Consider the following 16,541-nt stretch of genomic DNA (forward strand, 5'->3'; position numbering starts at 1 on the left):
GGAGTGTCTCCAGGCCCCCCAAACGGCCCTTCTGCAGCCCCATCAGGGAGGGGACTTGGTTCCCCTGCAGCGATATCCCTGACCCCCACCCAGCACCTGCCTACTGTGCTGGGACTGCGTTTGTCACTGCTATGCCAGGAGCTCTAGGAGGGCATCTGTCTGCCCAGGACTCCCCACCCCAGAGGTTCCCCCGTCCCTTGGAGGCACTGGTGACGCTCAGCCAAGACCCTGTGGGAGGAGACGGTGGCTTGAAGCTGCTCTGCGACCCAGGAGGGTCCAGCCCCTTCCTGAGCCTGCTTCCTTGTGCACAGAACAAAGCCCAGACCACAGCTGGGCACACATGGGGGGACGGAATGGGCTCACAGCCCCAGCCGTGCCCTGTAATGTCAGGGCCGGGCCTTGGGGTTGTTAGTAAGCACTGTGGCGGCCTCCTCGGCAGGAAACAGGATCCCCGTTCCACATAGAAAAGGTCTCGCCTGTCCGGAGGCCTAAGATCATCATCCCTTTGTGAAGTTTCCGCCAGACCCAAGTGTGAGGAATTCCTGTTTCCACGGCTGTCTGAGTGGAGAGTGCAGAAAATAAGCCTAGGGCATGGGGTGGGTGTTAAGTGCCGTTTTGGGGTCCAGGTTTGTCTGTCAAAGGGATGTGAGTCAAGGAGTCTCTCCCCCTTGCCACACTCAGGACTGCTGGCGGCTGTTAGTGCGGCCAGAGAGCACGTCCTGAGTGACCAGCACTGTGTTGGCACCTTTATTATTTCCTTCCTCTGCCTGCTTTGGGTTTATTTTGCTCTCCTTTTCTCGTTTCTTAAGGTGGGGGCTTAGATGATTGATTTGAGACCTTTCCTCTCTTCTAACATGCATTCAGTGCTATAAATTTCCCTCTCAGTTCTGCTTTAGCTGCATCCTATATTTCAGGAATACTTGTTCTAAGCTCCCCAGGTGATTCCAGTGAGTCGCCAGGTTTGAGAAACAGCGTTGTCCTCTTCTCTCTGATCTTGGGCTTCGGAGAATGGAGCTAGCAACACTTCCCAGTCCACCTTCTAGGATTCCAAGAAGCAAATTAGACTTTGCTGAAAAACTTTGTTCAGGGACAATTTAAGACACAGATGGGTTCATCTGCTCTCCTATCTCCTTCTCCCCACCTCGTAACACACCTGGACAAGTCAATGCTCAAATGTATATAGAAAAATAAGCAAGTAAAATCAGTCAGGAAATGAAATCTTAGGGCGGGGGCGCGATGAGGAGATGATTTCTGTGGGAGTCAAGCTGCAGGATAAAGCCTCGGTCACTGGCACAGCTGGACCTGGCCCATGACTACTGAGGGGGCAGTGAGGGGTGGCCCGCCTAGGTCTGCCAGCTCTGTGCACGCACCTCTCGTCAAGAAGGCATGGCGTGGCAGACGGCACCGGGCTCTGCTCTGTGGATGGCCCGCACCCTGAGGAGGGAGGCCCCCTGGCCCCAGACCGGCCCTGTTGGTTTGCGGATCCAGCACACCTGGGTCTACAACACGCTGAACCTATGGCTCAAGTTTGAGCTTTCTTGGTGAGATCCAAGGTCACTGGTGGGGAACTGGGGCTTACGGATTACAGGAGAAATAAGTCACAGGGGTGTCCCCCAAACTTGGGAAAAGCCCCAGCCCCAGAATCCTGAGCCTAAATTGCTGCCGACTGCCAGGTTCCCCTTCTGGTCCTCACTCTCCGCATCTGCAGTGCCCCCTGAGGAGCACTGAGCCCCGGCCACCGTCAGTCACCCCACCGCCGGCTGCCGGCCAGGCGGGCAGAGCTGTGGAGCTGCGTCCAGGCCTTTCCGGGGGCCACGGGGCAGCTGGCTTGGTTGACGGCCTCCCGGCGAACGGTGGGACAGCACTGGGGTGCGAGGAAACCCAGGGCAGCGCTGAGTCGCCGTTGTGGGAGCAGCTCGTCTCCCGGCCTGGAGAGGAGACACAGGAAAACAAGGTTCCGTCTAGGAATCGTCCAGGGCGCGGCGGCCGCCAGCAGCCAGGCAGCTTGGACGGGGTCCCTGCAGGCACAATCGGCCCAGTGTGGGGCACGCCGCCCCGGCAGGCTGGCGTCCCCAGGGCCGGAATGAATGGCCCCCTCACTGGGCCGCTTTGACGATTTATGAGGTGACGACGTCTCAACTGTGATTAACGAGGTGGCCTCAGTCAGCTTTTCGGGGAACTGGGTGGAAGTTGCTAGGTAAATACAGGGGGAGGGTGCTGGCCTCCCCACGGGTCCACTCTGGGCCCCTGTTTCTGTGCCTCGGTTTCCCCGTCTGTATCGAGGAGCTGATGAGGACTGCACACTCCCCCTGCCCGGCCCCATAGTGTAAGTACAGGCAGGAGAGAGTCCAGGAAGCCAAGGGGTCCCCTTCTGCTCAGGCCCCGCTGCCCCGTGGCAGCAGATGGCCTGTCTGCCCAGAGCCGGCGCAGCTCTCGGGAACCACACAGACTCTGACCCCCTCTGGGGACAGCGTCCCTGGGCCTCAGTTTCCACACCTGAGACATGAGGGGTTGCACCCTAAAGACCCTCCGGCTCTCAGGTTTGGGGGCTCACTCTCCTTTCCCTCTGGTTGTTTCTGGCACTGGAGTCACACCGGGATCCCCCTCCCCACCCCCCACATGCAGGACCTGAAGCTGATCACTTCACTCTCGTGTCTTCTTTGGGGGTGTGATGTGAAGTCTTTCCCAAGTGGCTGTGAGTTAGATGCCACCGTGGATGCACTGGGTGGACGCCTGGAGCGCTCTGCCCAGGGGGTGGTGGGTTTGGGACCTGTGCAACGTCGCCAGCCACCAGTGGCTGAGCAGAGGGCCCAGGGCAAGGACCAGATCTGGGCGGTCTCCAGGTGGTGTGGGTTTGACGTCAGAGGAATCGCTGTCCCCAGGGGTTACCTCGGCTGACCTTGCTCTGTGATTAATGGATACAGTCTGCAGAGCAGGTGGCATTTGGCCCCCGGGCCTGGGCTGGCCTGGACTGTCCCTCCCACAGCTGTCCAGCGCTGGGCCCTTTGCCCTGTCTGGCTGCGCTGCAGGATAACCTTGACCTTTCAGCCTCACTGACACCTCCTGTGGAGCAGTGGCAAGACCGAGCTAGAGACTCTGCTGTTATGATGCACGTTATTAAGACAGCGTCACTGCAGCCTCCAGGGAGAAAATTCTACCCATTATCCCACCACACTTAGTGTTTATTTCCTCCAGTTTCCTGCCAACTCCCTTCTGGAGCCGTGGCCATGTGCACATGTAACTCTGGTCTTCTCCCTATCACCCTGACTATTGTTTGCAGCTGCATAATATTCCACTGAGCAGATGTAGTGGACTAGCGTTAATTACTCCTCTGTGGCTGAACATCCAGACTTCTTTTTTGTTGTAAATAATGCTGTCATGAATATCTCTGTAATTCCTATAGCTTTTTTCCTTCAAGTCAGCAAACTCTCAAAATAAATTTTTTGTGGGTTTTTTGTTGTTTTTTTAATTAAGAGAGGGGGTCTCACCGTGTTGCTCAGGCTGCAGTGCAGTGGTGCATCCATAGCTCACTGCAGCCTCGAACTCCTGGGCTCAAGCGATCCTCCTGCCTCAGCCTCCTGAGTCGCTGGGACTGTAGGCACTCTCGCCTCTGAATTTTATTTTTAATTGACAAATAATAACTGTTTCAGCAAACTTTTATTGAAAACTGTCCATATGCCAGACTGTGTACGGGGTCTCCGGAGAATTAAGTCTTTAGGAAAGGCTTCCGGGAATGGGGTTGAGGAGCATGATTCCTCCTGCGGATCTTAACGCTGACACGTGGGCTCTTGTGCGTTCCCCTCTTTCCCTCTTCCGTTCCCTCCGTGTTGTTCTGTGCACAGGACTCTGTCCCTGGCATCGCTGGGTAGTGACTAGACCACAATTTATCCATTTTTACTGTTCACGTACACTTGGGTCGTTTCCAGTTTGGGGTCCTTATGAGCAGAGCTGATTGGTGCACATAAGCCTCATTTCTCTTGTCACATGTGTGACCCAGGAGTGAGACCTCAGGGTCCCGCGGCGCTCGTGTGTTTGGCTGTAGGAGATACTCGCCACACTTTCCCAGTGTGCCTGCGGCACTGTGTTGCACGCCCACCGGCCGCGTGAGGGCTCCCTCAGCCCCACGCCCTTGCCAGCGCTTGGTGTGGGTGTGGTGGCGTCACCTTGGGCTCCTGATTCACATCTCACTGCTGGCTTGTGAGGCAGAGCACCTTTTCTTGTGCGCGGTGGTCCTCGGGACCTCCTCCTCCCCGAAGTCCCTGGTGAACCCTATGTGAGTGGGACACTCGCAAAGTAGATAGAGGCTCCTGGATCGGAAGTCCTGCGAGAATCCCTGGACGGCCGTGGGGTTCATGACGCCGCCTTTCTGAGCTCAGGCCACACTTTCCACGGGATGACAGAGCACACATTGGACCCTACACAGCACCCCGGGAGGGGAGGCCTGGCTCCGTGGAGCCTGGCAGCCCTGACTTTAACAGACCTTGTTCTCAGACTGACCAGGACGGGACAGTAACTGGGTGTGAGCCCTGCTCTGCCACTTGGAGCTCTGGGCAAGACCCTCACCTGTCCTTGAGCTTCTCACCTATCGAGGGGGAATATTGGTGCCACCTCCCAGGATAGCAGGTCCCCCTCAACGCCACTGCCACTGGCTAACAAGATTCCCCAGCCTAGCACCTGGGGCTTGGAGTGGCAGAGATGCCCCTAGTCCCTCAGAGAGTGGGACTGAGCAACTCCAGCTGCCCCCAGGGCTGGCAGGGAGCACGTGGGGCATGGGGCGGGGGCACGCTAGCGCCACCTCTCTGCACCCTGCTCTCTCCTGGCCACGTGGACTGGACGTGGGGCCTCCCTGCCCCGGTGTGTCTGGCCTGAAAAGGAGAGGAGGCAGGTGGCGCTCCTGGGGAGGCCTAGCGTGAGTGCCCTGCCCTGGGCCCCTGGGTCGGGGCGCGTGCAGACTTCTCGGGGGTTTTGGCCATTGGAGTGCACGTTGGGAGGGGCTGGGCCAGCTCTTTTTAATCTCAACGCACACCAGGTGCTTATTACCATGTTTTTCTCAAAATATTACGAACAGCTGTCAGAGGCTCCTCTGCTGCGGGGCCCAGTGCCCAGGCTGGTCCCTCTGCCAAAGCGAGTCTCTTAGGTGAGCCCGGCCTGTCACCTGCTAGCTCAGGCCCCTGGTGGCATCCGGACCAGGCCAGCCCAGGGTCGGGAGGAGACAGACTCCCAGCACTGGCTCTGTGACCCCGGCAGACCACTCACCCTCTCTGGGCCTCCAGTTTGTCAGCCTTAAAAGGGGGTGGTGGCACCTACCTCCCTGGGCTGTTTGAAACCAGAGGAGCTAAAGCATGGAGGCCGCTCGCTGGGCCCCCAGAGGGACAGCTGTCAGCTCCCGCCACTATGATGAATAACATTATATTCAGCTCGGGGAAGTGGGCCGAGGGCAGCCTTGGGGGACACAGGCTGGGTCTGCACCGCCAGTGGCCGCCCCTTCTCTGTCTCAGAGCAGTCCAGAGTGGCCCTATGCCGCCTGTCCTCTGGCACGGCCACACAGGGCTTGCTCAGCAGCCACAGGGCAGGATCGCAGGGCTCGTCCCTGGTGGCCTGGCTGGGCACGTGGCCTCCAGGTTGTATGGAGAGCCCCTTGGGGAAGGCCCCCAGACACTGGAGCGTCAGGACCTGTCTGCCGTCCGAGGGTGGTGCCTGCCCTCCAGGTGGAGAGGCCAGAGCCAGCCAGGAGGACCCGCGAGGAGGAGGCCCATTTGTCCACCCACCCTAACAGGGTGCCTGCCGCCGTCTGTCCGTCTGTCCACCAGGCCGAGCACCTGCTGTGGCCACCCCTGCACCGGCTGCATCAGCCTGGGCGGTCTCCACCACAGCCCAAGTGGTGATCAGTGGCTGTATGCCCAGGGTCGCACAGAGGTCAGGGCCAGCCCAGTCCAAACCCACGCTGTGCGACCTGAAGCCCAGGTGTCCTCTGCCACACCCAGCCCCCCGAGCTTGCAGAGGGAACAGCAGGAGGGCGCACGCTCTTCTGGGCACCCCCAGCTGCCCAGCTCCGCCTGTTCCTGGGCCCGGCCGTGGGAGGCTCCCGCCCTCCAGCTGTGGCCTAAAATGCCCTCTGGAAACAAAAAAGGAGAGAAAAAGAGAAACCATCCTTGCTGTTGGGACAACCTGTGGGAGTCTTGGGGGGCGTGGTGGCTTGACTTGGGGTGCCCTGGGGTGCCCGGGAGCTGCGTCTGCACTCCGTGGGTGCTCTTCCCACAGCATGTCGGCCCCCCATTCTGGAAGATCCCAACTGGATCCCCTGGGCCTGTGTCCCAGAGGCCTCACACGTGTTCGTTCTTTGGTCATTCATTTGTTCTGGGGGGGAGGGGCTGGGTCCTGGAGACCCCAGGACAGGGCCTGGCAGAGGGGGTGGGTGTGAGGCTGCTCCAGGCAGAGGAGGCGCAGTGTGGAGGCTCCGATTGACGCTTGGACTGTCCGTCGGGGAACATGAGTGTTGGGGAGTCCAGGCTGGGGGCAATGGGCGTGGCCGGCGGTGAGCAGGGCCAGCTCCGGGGCAAGCTCGTGGGCCGGGCGGGGGAGACTGAGACTGGGTTTGGTGTCAGTCGGGGCTGGGAGGACGTGCCAGACCTCGGGCTGGCTGCTGCGGCATAGCCCCGGTTTCCATGTGATTTTGCCTCCATCACCAGCGCCACCGTAGGCCACTGCCCTGGGGCGTGAACCTGCTTTGCCCAAAGGCACAGAGAGCTGCAGGTGGCCAGGAGCAAGGCGGGCCACATGCCTCTTAGGCTCAGCTGGATGGGCCAGAAACAGGGCTGGCCCAGTCTAGGTGTCGGCCTGGGGTGGGTGGTCAGCACTTTACGCTTCCCAGTCTGGAGCTGTGGGGAGAGGGCATTGCTTCCTGGTGTGTGAGTCTCCAGTGGGAAATTCTCTGTGGCTGGGTGCTGCGACCTGGGTGCCTGGGTCCTGGGCAGTCGGGCCTCCCCTGAGGAGGTTGAAGAATTCAGGGTTCACGTGGCCCCTCGTGCTGGAGCCTGGGCTCTAGGGAGGACACGGGGGTCAGGCCAGGGCACCAAGGCCTTGAGCCCTTCTAACTGTCACCCCGTGGCTCATGGGGACGGATGCCCTCTGTCCCTAGATTTCCAGCTCTCAGGGAGCCAGTGCCTGAGTCCCCTTGTGGCCAGGAGGAAGGAGGCCACCTGCTCCTCTGCTTGGGCAGTTGGCTGACGGTTCCCGTGTCCACCAGGAGCCAAGGCCGGGAACAGGAAGCCACCAAGGGAACGTCTCTGATCTCTGGGGCCTCAGCATGTGATTTAGGGCAATCACGCAGGTAGCCAGACAATTGTAGTAGAGCGATAGGTACTCTGAGGGGTCAGCGCAGGAGCCGTGGAGTGCAGATGGGCACCTCACCGAGGACATGAGGGCTGTGGAAAGGAAGGCTTCAGGGAAGACTTCCTAGAGGAGGTGACTTGTTTTGGGGGAAATGAGTCCCAGAGAGCCAAAGTTTTAGGATAGGACAGCAAATTCAGAGACCTACAGGGGCAGGTGGGAAATGCACTGGAGGGAAACATGCTGTTGTAAGAATAGGGATACAATAGAGAGTGGTGGGGAGTGGGGCAAACTCGGAGCCACTTGCCCCACTCAAGAGAGTGGCCGCCACATCACATCCGCCCTCTGTTGCCTATGGAATGCCTGCCATTGTTAGTGAATCTTTCACATTTTTAGCTTCTGTTTCTGAAAAGCTCTATGTGGGCCCGACCAGGGGCCGTACTGTCTATGTGAATGGGGTAAAGGCCTAAGCGGGCGGGAGGTGGCACCTGCCCCATACTCCAGCCAGGGTCAGGGGGTTCAAGGACCTCACTGGCCAGTGTGAGGGAGTCCCTGCAGACCAGCAGCACGCTGGTGGCAGTGGTGCATCCCCACCAGTCATTTCGGTGTGTCCCTCTCTGCTCTAGCACCTCGTGGTGTCTGCAGTCAACAGGGCAGTGAGAACCTTGCAGGAAACAGCTGGCGCCATGGGTCGGTTCTGGTTGACCAGGTGCCACCTGGCCGAACCAAGTCGTAAATAAGCCCCATTTCCTCCCTGTGGACGGGGACCAGCGGGTGCCAAGGTCCCCTGAGAAACCCCTCCCCCACTGGGCTTGCGTCCGGGATGCCCAGCTCTGCCTGGCCAGTGCATGCCCTGGCTCAGGGCCCTGGTGGCCGCCAGGCTGCAGATAAGGAGGAGCCCAGGAGTCTTGGTGGTCCCCCAGGGGCGGCCAGCTGTGGGGCCTGCGAGGCTCTCAGTGCCCGAGTGCCGTTCCAGCTCGAACTGTTCCTTTTCCCTCATTTCACTGTCGCTTGCCGCGCTGTGTTCTCACTGTGGATTCTCTTCTTGGCGCCGTCTCTGTCCTACAGTGCTGGGAGGGGGGCTGCGCCCCCGCCACAGGCCTCGCCCTCTGGCCGGAGGTCAGCCAGCCCAGGCGCCGCGTGCGAGACAGCCAGGCTTAGACCCCAGCTCTGCCGGTCACCTGCTGCGGCTGTGGGCACGTCCCTTCCCTTCTGGGCTCTGTCTCTGCATCCCTAGCCTGGGCGCGGCTGGGGGCTGACGGGTTGTCACCAATGTCCTTGAAGCGCAGGGTCTGTGGCCCACTAGTCCACGGCCAGACGAGCTGTTCCTGTGTCCCAGGGCAGCAGGAGGGCCTGATTTCCAGTGAGGCCTTGGGCAAGTCCCTTTCCCGGGCTCAGTTTACCCACCAGGGCTCAGGCCCTGGGACTGTCCCGGTACACACCTCCTCCTGCTGGGAGGGACTCCTGTCCTTCCCGGCTAGCAGGCGGGTCAGTGGGGGTGGGGCTCTGGGCCCGGGGCGCTGCCCACCCGGAGGAAAGGGATTCACTTAGCCCAGCCCTGCCCCCCAGCTACGTCCTGGCAGGGGCAGACCAGCAGGAGAGGGCAGGGACCCGAGGCCCAGGCGTGGGAAACAGACGGCGCAGCCTCTCCCGTCTCTGAGTGGCATTCGCAGCCCACATGGGCACGTGCAGGGAGCTGTGTCTCTGGGGCTGCACAGGACCCCACCTCACCGCTGCCTCTGCAACATGCGTGACAGGCCTTCAGGACAGGCGGGGGGGGGGGGGGGTAGGCGGCCACCACAGCCGCCTGGGGGGCACCCGAGCCAGGGCGGGACAGCAAGGGGATCTGGGCCCTTCCCCACTGCCCACAGCCTGGCCCTGGCCCTCCTCTGGCCTCCGCACTGGCACACGGACGTGGGAGGGGCCCAGGGGCGCGGTCACCTCCTCCCCTCCCCACCCCCGCACGTCGCAGAGGAGCCGGCGGCCACACTGACCCCAGCCACTGCCCCTGTGAGGCTGGGCCGGCAGGAAAGGGAGCTTGGCGGCACAGCCACCTGCCTGCTTGGAGCTCTGACTCCAAGGGAGGTCCCGGCCAGCGGAAGTGTGTCCCCATTCTCCTTCCTGGCCAGGGAGCTGTGGGCCTCAGAGGGGCCCAGGAAGAGGACTCTTTCACGCCTGGGTTTTCACTTAGATATTTCTTCTGCCAAGTGACTTTAAAGCAGCCCAGGAAGGCCCTGTCCACGTGAGCTGGCCGGGCAAGGGGACGGCGGGTCTCTGCGGGCTGGTGTGTGGCCCTGGACCCTTCAGGTCCCCCCAGGCCTGACGCGGACTGGGGAGCAGATGCGTGTGTCCTCCCCACACCCCTCACGGCCCCAGGCTGGCTCGAGGCAGGCGTCAGGCCTGGCGGGTGGGGCTGCGGGCGGACAGGCCTGAGGGCTGAACGACCTCTGAGTGAGGACAGGCACCTGAGGGTGCAGTTGGCCACCACCGGGCACCTGGCTAAGGTGCAGGGGCTGGAACTTGGGTGCTCAGGCTCCTGTTTCCATGTGATCTCCTTGCAGGCAGAGACCAGGCCACGGTCCCCTTGTGTGCCCCTTGGAAGCCACCAGGCGCTGGGTGAAGCAGACACAGGCTCCTGCCTGGGTTTCTTTGTGAGCAGCAGGAGCAGCATTTTCCTGGAGGTTCCCCAGAGGAGTCGCCCAAGTCTGGGCACACCCTGCCCTACCCACCTCTGGAACCCAGGCCTGGTGTTGGCCCAGGGGACACGGGCATAGGAACAGCCTGCCTGAGATCTGTGGCCGACTCCGCCCACCCCGCCACCCCACTACGAGGTCATTGACCCTCACACCTACCAGCAGCCCAGCTCAGGTCAGGGGTCACTGGCTGGACATGTGACGTCCTGGGCCTCCTGCCTGCCCCCCGGGGCCCCAGCAGTCTGCCCTCGACGGTGTGCACTCTGGACCAGCGGGTAGAAGGCAGGAAGCCCTGTGGGCACGTGCCCAGTGTTTGCGCCATGCCTGTGGCAGGATGTCCCCTATCGGCCTCCAGAACAGCCGTGGGCGGGTGGAGGCCGGTCTCCCAGCTACGTGGTCGCGGCGTGTGCAGAGGCCAGGCTCTGGCGCTTACCCTGTGAGAAACACGCGCTCAGGCCCCAGGGGTCCTGGACTCCCAGTAGCTTGGATGGTTGAGCTTTGCTCAGCCTCATCACCACCAGCTCATGAATCGATGCCCTCTGTCCTTGTCCTCCAGCTCTGTCACACAGCCCAGAGTTGGCGTCACCCTCTGATGCCAGCGTCCAGATGCCTGAACTCACTGGGCAGCTGCCCCAGCACCCAGCTCTTAGCCACTGCCCTTCCAAAGCAGTGGGGACAAGGACAAGTGCCCCTCCCTGGGTGGGCAGCTGCTGTGGCCTCCAGTCTGGGATCCTCTGTCCCACCCTGTCCTCCAGGAGCAGACGAGGGCAGGCCACCTGCTGGGGAGTCCAGAGCAGCGCTGGCCCCTCAAGAACTCCTCCAGGAGAGGCCACACCGTGTTCCCTCCGTCAGCAGAGCCAGAGAGGAAGCGCTGGCCCCAGGTGTGGCCTAGAGAAGAAGGCAGGGAGACCGCCCTTGCTGAGCTCTTTTGCCGAGGTATCTGGTCACCGTTTTCCTTCTGCTGGTACAAAGACTGTCCCTGCGAAGCTGTCCAGGTGGCACGCACAGAACCGCCTTGGTTTCTGCTGCTCACTCATTAGTTCTTGCATTTTCTGTTTCTCTGTTCCTTTCTACCCGTCTCTGTCCCCGCAGCCCCTTCTGCCTCTGCTTCTCCCGCTCTCCATGTGGCCACCCCTCTGCCCTCTGTCCCACCTTCTCCTCTGTGTTCTCCCGCTTACTCTGACTCAGTTTCTCTCTCTCTCTCTCTCTCTCTCTCTCTCCCTGCTTCTGTCTCGCAGCCCTTCCTGTCCCTGTCCTCCCTCTCTCTCTCGGCCTCTCCCTGCCCTTCCTTGCCCCGCTGCCTCCTGGTCACCCACGTCCTGCTCCATCCCAGCAGGGCTGCTGAGGGCAGGGCGGTTCCGTGGCCCCTCCTGCCTCGCCCTCTGCTTCTGTCCCCATGGCCAAGGGGGCTCCTTTGCTGGGTTTCTTGGTTCAGCTTCCGTACCGCGACATCTTTGAGGCCCGTAGGTCACAGGGCACTGGCCAGCCGTGCGGCAGGTCCCCCTCCTGCCCGAGCTGTTGGGCAGAGATCAGCTGCCTCGGGGCCTGGGGCTGGCGGGCGGGGACAGCCCCGCTCCGTGGGAGCCGCAGCCCACGGTGCGTCGCGTAATTAAGACATAAAGTCTACGATTTCCACTGCGTGTGGGCAAACACCGACTGGGTGCTAATGCAATCCTTTCTTTTAGTGGATTCTTGAATTTAAATGATATGTAATGAAACATAATTAGCCATGCGCGCCATGCAGCTAGGTACCGCGTGCGGAGTGGGGCCGGCGGGGCCTCGTGGCAAAGCGTCTTCCTTTATGGGGGATTCTCGTGCCCTTGGGGTTGATTCCATTTGCGTGGACAGTGAACCCGGCACGAGGGCACTTGGTGGCCGTGTCCGAGGGGGGCAGTCCCGGGGGCCTCTGCCCAGGGACTCGGGGGAGGAGCCGGGGAGGCAGCTTGCTGGGAGCATTTCCGTTCCACTTTGGGCAACTGCCCCAACCTCTCAGGAGTTGGGAATCAGGTGGGAACCGGCTGGGACAGCAGCCAGGGCGTCAGACCCTGGGCAGGCAGCCCTCGGCCTGGGGCCCCCCGGCAGCTCCTCGGAAGCGGGGGGCCAGGGCACTCGTGTTGGCGAGCGAGTTTCCGAGCTGCCCTCAGGCCCCCGCGGTAGCCGGGGGAAGCTGGGCAGGACATGCCCAGGGCAGCGCAGGCCTCAGCCTCGCGCACACGGGCTGGGCAGAGGGGCGGGGAGGGGGCAGCCCGGCCGGCACAGAGGACAGGCCTCTTCCCGCAGGCACCCTCTGCTGTGCCACCCCAGTGTGGGCACCGTTGGGACATCCCCCTAAGGTCCTGGTCTGAGCCTTCCTGCCTTCCTCCTCCGGTGCCTGTGGCGGAACTGGGTGTGCCCCACGCACTCCGCTTTCCCTGCACCTCCTGCGCCGATGTGTGTCCGTCCGTCTGCCTGTCTGTCCCCCCACCAGCCTGTATGCCCGGGGGGCGGGGGGGGGGGGCTCCAGGAACACAGACTGGGTGGCAGAGGCTCAAGGGGCTTGCCCAGGTCATGTGGCTGGTAGGGGTGGAGCGCAGATGAGGAAACTGAGGCAGACAGGCGGCTTGCAGGGGCCTGACTTACTGACCTGGCCAGTGGTTCTGGTGCTAGCTCTGTCTCTGTCTCTCTCAGAGGGTCCCTCCCACCCACCTGCCCACCCTCCCCATGGAGCCCTGGGCCGGGCCCAGCACCATCTCAGAGGCAGCGTTGTAGGAGGAGAATCCCCATCCCCCATCAGTCCCAGACGTCTGTCCTGCTCCAAGGGGACCTGAGTCAGAGGGGGCACATCCGCAGCCCCGGGAGAACTTGTACCCCTGCCCCCTCCTCATCTGTACCAGGGCAGGGGCGTCTGCGCAGCCCGCAGCCACCTGCTTCTGCAGCAGAGGCCGGGGCAGGAGCGCCGGGTTCCCAGGAGGAAGAACCTGCCCACCGAGACCCACGGGACAGCAGACAGGCCGGGACCAGGGGGCCGAGCCGCTTCTGCAGGGGCCCAGAGAGTGGCGGTTGAGGCTTTGCGGGCTGCGTTACAGCCGTTTCAAAGCATACAAACAGGCTGCAGGGGCCACAATCGCCAGTGGTGGTCACAGATGCCTGTGTTTGCAGGCATCGCATGTGGCTTTTCAATTTTGCGGTATAACATTTGTAAAGTGCACTAAAAGTGAACAGTATGATGCATTTTCATGTGTCCACCCGTTAGCCCCACCCAGGTCAAGATCTAGAACATTCCCAGCTCCCCCAATCACATCCCGAGACGTAACCACTATCCTGGCCTCTTCGCTATAGCCCACTTTTGCCAGAGCCTGAACCCGAGTAAGTGGAACCACCCAGTCTGTGTTCCTGGCGTGTGGCTGACGCTCACCTGCGAGGCTGCGTGTGGCGGTGACGCACCCCGTGCACTGCTGTGTCGAGAGCGTTCAAGGCGCGAGTCTGCCCCGATCTGTCTTTCCATCCTCCCGCTGATGGACGTTTGCGCAGTGTTTGCTCTCTTGCTATTACAACTAAAGCTGCTTGGAACGTTCTAGTGCATGCCTTTGGGGAGCGTGAAGATGCATTCTCGTGTACGCACCTGGGAACGGAATCAGTGGGTCATGAGTGGGCGCCACACCGTTTACCAAAGTGGCTGCCATACGCTGGAAAACCTTCCACAGTGCCGAGCACACATCTCGGCGCTGAGGTGGGATATCATAAATCTTAAATTCCCACTTTCACTAGATTGAGAACACCCTGGTGCTGTCACAGGATGGAATAACAATCCCTTAAAATGCCTACACGACACGAGAGCTATGCGTGCGTGGGCTCTGAGGGAGTGGGCAGTGGTGAGGCTCCCTGCGTGCTCATCCCCTGTCCCCAGGGCTCGCAGTGTGGGGCTTCCCCTCCGGAGGCGTCGGGTGCCCTCATGCACCTGGCATCGGGCGGCCACCCTGGGGAGGGCCAGAGGAGCGATGCCCCCGGCACTGGTATCTGCAGGTGGCCCCTGTGCTTGGAGTGGGCACTGCTGACCCTGTTGCCCTTTCTGGGTAGAGGGTGGGGCCGCCATGGAAGCTCGTGGAAGCTCTGGCACCCAGAACACTGGGCTGGGAGTAGAACTGCGTCAAATCCCAGCTCTGCTTTTCCCTGCTGTGTGACCTTGAGCAAGTCTCTGAACCTCTCTGAGCCATTCCCCCCCCCCCCCGTTCAAGGTGGGGGTAACCACCTCTTCCATGGAGGATGTAAGAAGAAATGGATGTGAGACCTGCGGATGCTGTGCCCGGGGACCGTGCAGGAGGGAGGTGGCCGCAGCCCCTCACAAGAGGGAGTTCTGGAGGGGCGTGGCGCACCCTCCTCCGGCACAGGACAGGACCCCCTGCAGCCCCTGCGGGGGCTTCTCCTTGCCAGGAGGTGGCCTCCAGGCCACTGGGCTGAAGACCCTTTAAAAGTAAGGGTTGCCTGCGTCAGTCATTTTAGGGTAAAGCCCTGTGCAGAAACCGAACCCTTTGAAAGGGACAGCTTGGCTTTTAGATGTTGTCAGAACCAACTTCAACCACTTCCTGCCAGACCAGGGTGGGAGCTTCCGAGGTGGCGGTGCTGGCTGCCGGGAGGGTGTGGTCTCCCTGCTTTCTCAGGGAGCTTGGGTCAGGCCTTGGGGCGAGCTGAGCAGCAGGTCCCTCAGCAGTGCTAGGTCTGCAGAGGGACAGGCCCCACTTCCTGCCAAGCTCCCGCCAGGCCTCTCTGGGTGCCATGTCGTGGGTGGCTTGTGGTAGACAGGACCCAGCTCTGGCTCAAGCCCGTCAGGGCTGCCCATGGCCTGGGATGAGGTCCCACTTCCTCAAACGACTATCTGGCCTCTGGGATGTCCCCACGAGCCTGCCCTGACCCTCTCCCCTCCCCCACCCATGTGTCTTTGTGTGCCTCTCGGACTCGGCCCACGGCCCCCCTGTGCACGCAGTGGCCCCGTGGGCCCCTGAGCATCCAGCCAGACGTGGGGAGTCTGGTGAATGGATGAAGGCTTTGGGGTGCTTCTGCCTCCAGGATCCCAGCCAGAGAGTGGCTTTTCCAGGAGCCAGGGCCGCCTGTCGAGTGGGAGCAGCCTCCGAGGGCAGGAGCAGATGGCGTGTGCGCCTGGGCAGGCGGAGCTCTAAGTCTCCATCCCTGGCTGTGCCCCCGGCACACGGACGGGGCTCCTCCCCCTGGGCACGGGGCCAGGCTGGAGGGGGTGGGGGGACCCCCAGGGGGCTCAGAGCAGGGTGCCCTCACAGCCTTGTCCTCAACGGGTTCAAGATTGTTCTGCTGGAGGCAGGGACCGAGCCAGGTCTGGGGACCCGTCCAGGCAGGGGGAACAGCCGGGAGGGAGGCGGGTGCGCCTGAGCGGGGTGGGCCACAGGCCGGCTGCCGGCAGGGCACAGGGGCCTGGACGTTTCCTCAGGGAAAGGCCAGGCCAGCGCGAGATGCTGGGAGGCAGCTTCCCTGCATCCCCAGGGTGTGGCTTCAGAGGGGTCACCCTGGGGTCACTGACTAACGTGTGGCCGTCCTCTCCAGGCCCACGGACGAGCACCATCCGGAAGTGAAGCCTGACGGGTACGTGGACAACCTGGCGGAGGCCGTGGCCCTGCTGCTGCAGCACGCGCACAAGTGACGGGCCTCCCGGGCGGGCCCAGCCTCCTTCCGCCTGCCTCTCTCCACCCGCCCAGGGCCCAGACCCCCCGGGCCCTGAGAGCCCCACCCTCTGCCCTCGGCCCCTCATGGGCAGGCAAGGGCCCTTCTGGACTGCCCTGCCCCCAGGCCTGAGCCAGCCAGCCCTTCCTCTGCCTCCCTCTGCCGGCCCCAGCCTCCTGGGGAGGCCCGCTCCCAGGTGCCTGCTGCCCTGCCTGGGCCCTGCCCTTGGCTCCTTTAGTGACGCCCAGGAGGGTGGGACAGACCTGTCAGCCTCTGCAGAGTGGAAGCCCTCTGGGCACGGGCTGGATCCCTGCATTCACTCGCTCCTGTTTGCACCTGATCCTGGCAAGGCAGCAACCTCCACCTCATTCGCTCCCGAGGCCTCGCGCCCGCTGCCTCTTCACTGGACGCTGCATTTAAGCGAGGAGCCCGGAGAAAACCCAGGGGCTCCCGCGCACAGCCTCCCCAGCACTGCCCAGCCCTCCCCCACATGATGCCAGCCCCCTACAGGGACTGGGGCAGCTCCCAAGGCACTTTGAAGACTACCGTCCCACGGAGCCAGAACTAACCCCTGCTTCCCGGGTGGCAGGCACAGACAGGACGGTGTCGTGCCCAGTGTGTGCAGGAGCAGCCTGAGGGCACAATAAACTCTGCTGTAAACAGCAGCCTGTGACTCGTGCTTTGCTGGGAAGGACCGCCTGGGAGGAGGCCGTGAGCAGGGTCCCAGGCACTGTCCCTGGTTCTGCCATGTGCCCACGCCACTGAACATCAGCGGGGCAAGGGCCCTGGAACACCTCACTTGCTCCGACCCCTCTGTTGAACAGATGGGGAGACTGAGGGGACAGTGGGCTG

General features: G+C 62.2%; 1 protein-coding gene across 2 annotated transcripts in view; it reads left to right on the top strand.

Moving 5' to 3' along the window:
• The window catches only part of LHPP (phospholysine phosphohistidine inorganic pyrophosphate phosphatase), a 101,544-nt gene extending 85,190 nt beyond the window's left edge, over nt 1-16,354 (top strand). For both annotated transcript variants that reach the window (XM_069460406.1, XM_069460408.1), the window contains one exon: nt 15,573-16,354. In XM_069460406.1, the coding sequence (XP_069316507.1) occupies nt 15,573-15,669 (97 nt within the window). In that variant the 3' untranslated portion in view covers nt 15,670-16,354. The remainder of the gene's footprint in view (nt 1-15,572) is intronic.
• The last annotated feature ends 187 nt before the right edge of the window (nt 16,355-16,541 follow it).

Source organism: Eulemur rufifrons, chromosome 28 (assembly GCF_041146395.1).
Source record: "Eulemur rufifrons isolate Redbay chromosome 28, OSU_ERuf_1, whole genome shotgun sequence".
Taxonomy (NCBI): Eukaryota; Metazoa; Chordata; class Mammalia; order Primates; family Lemuridae; genus Eulemur; species Eulemur rufifrons.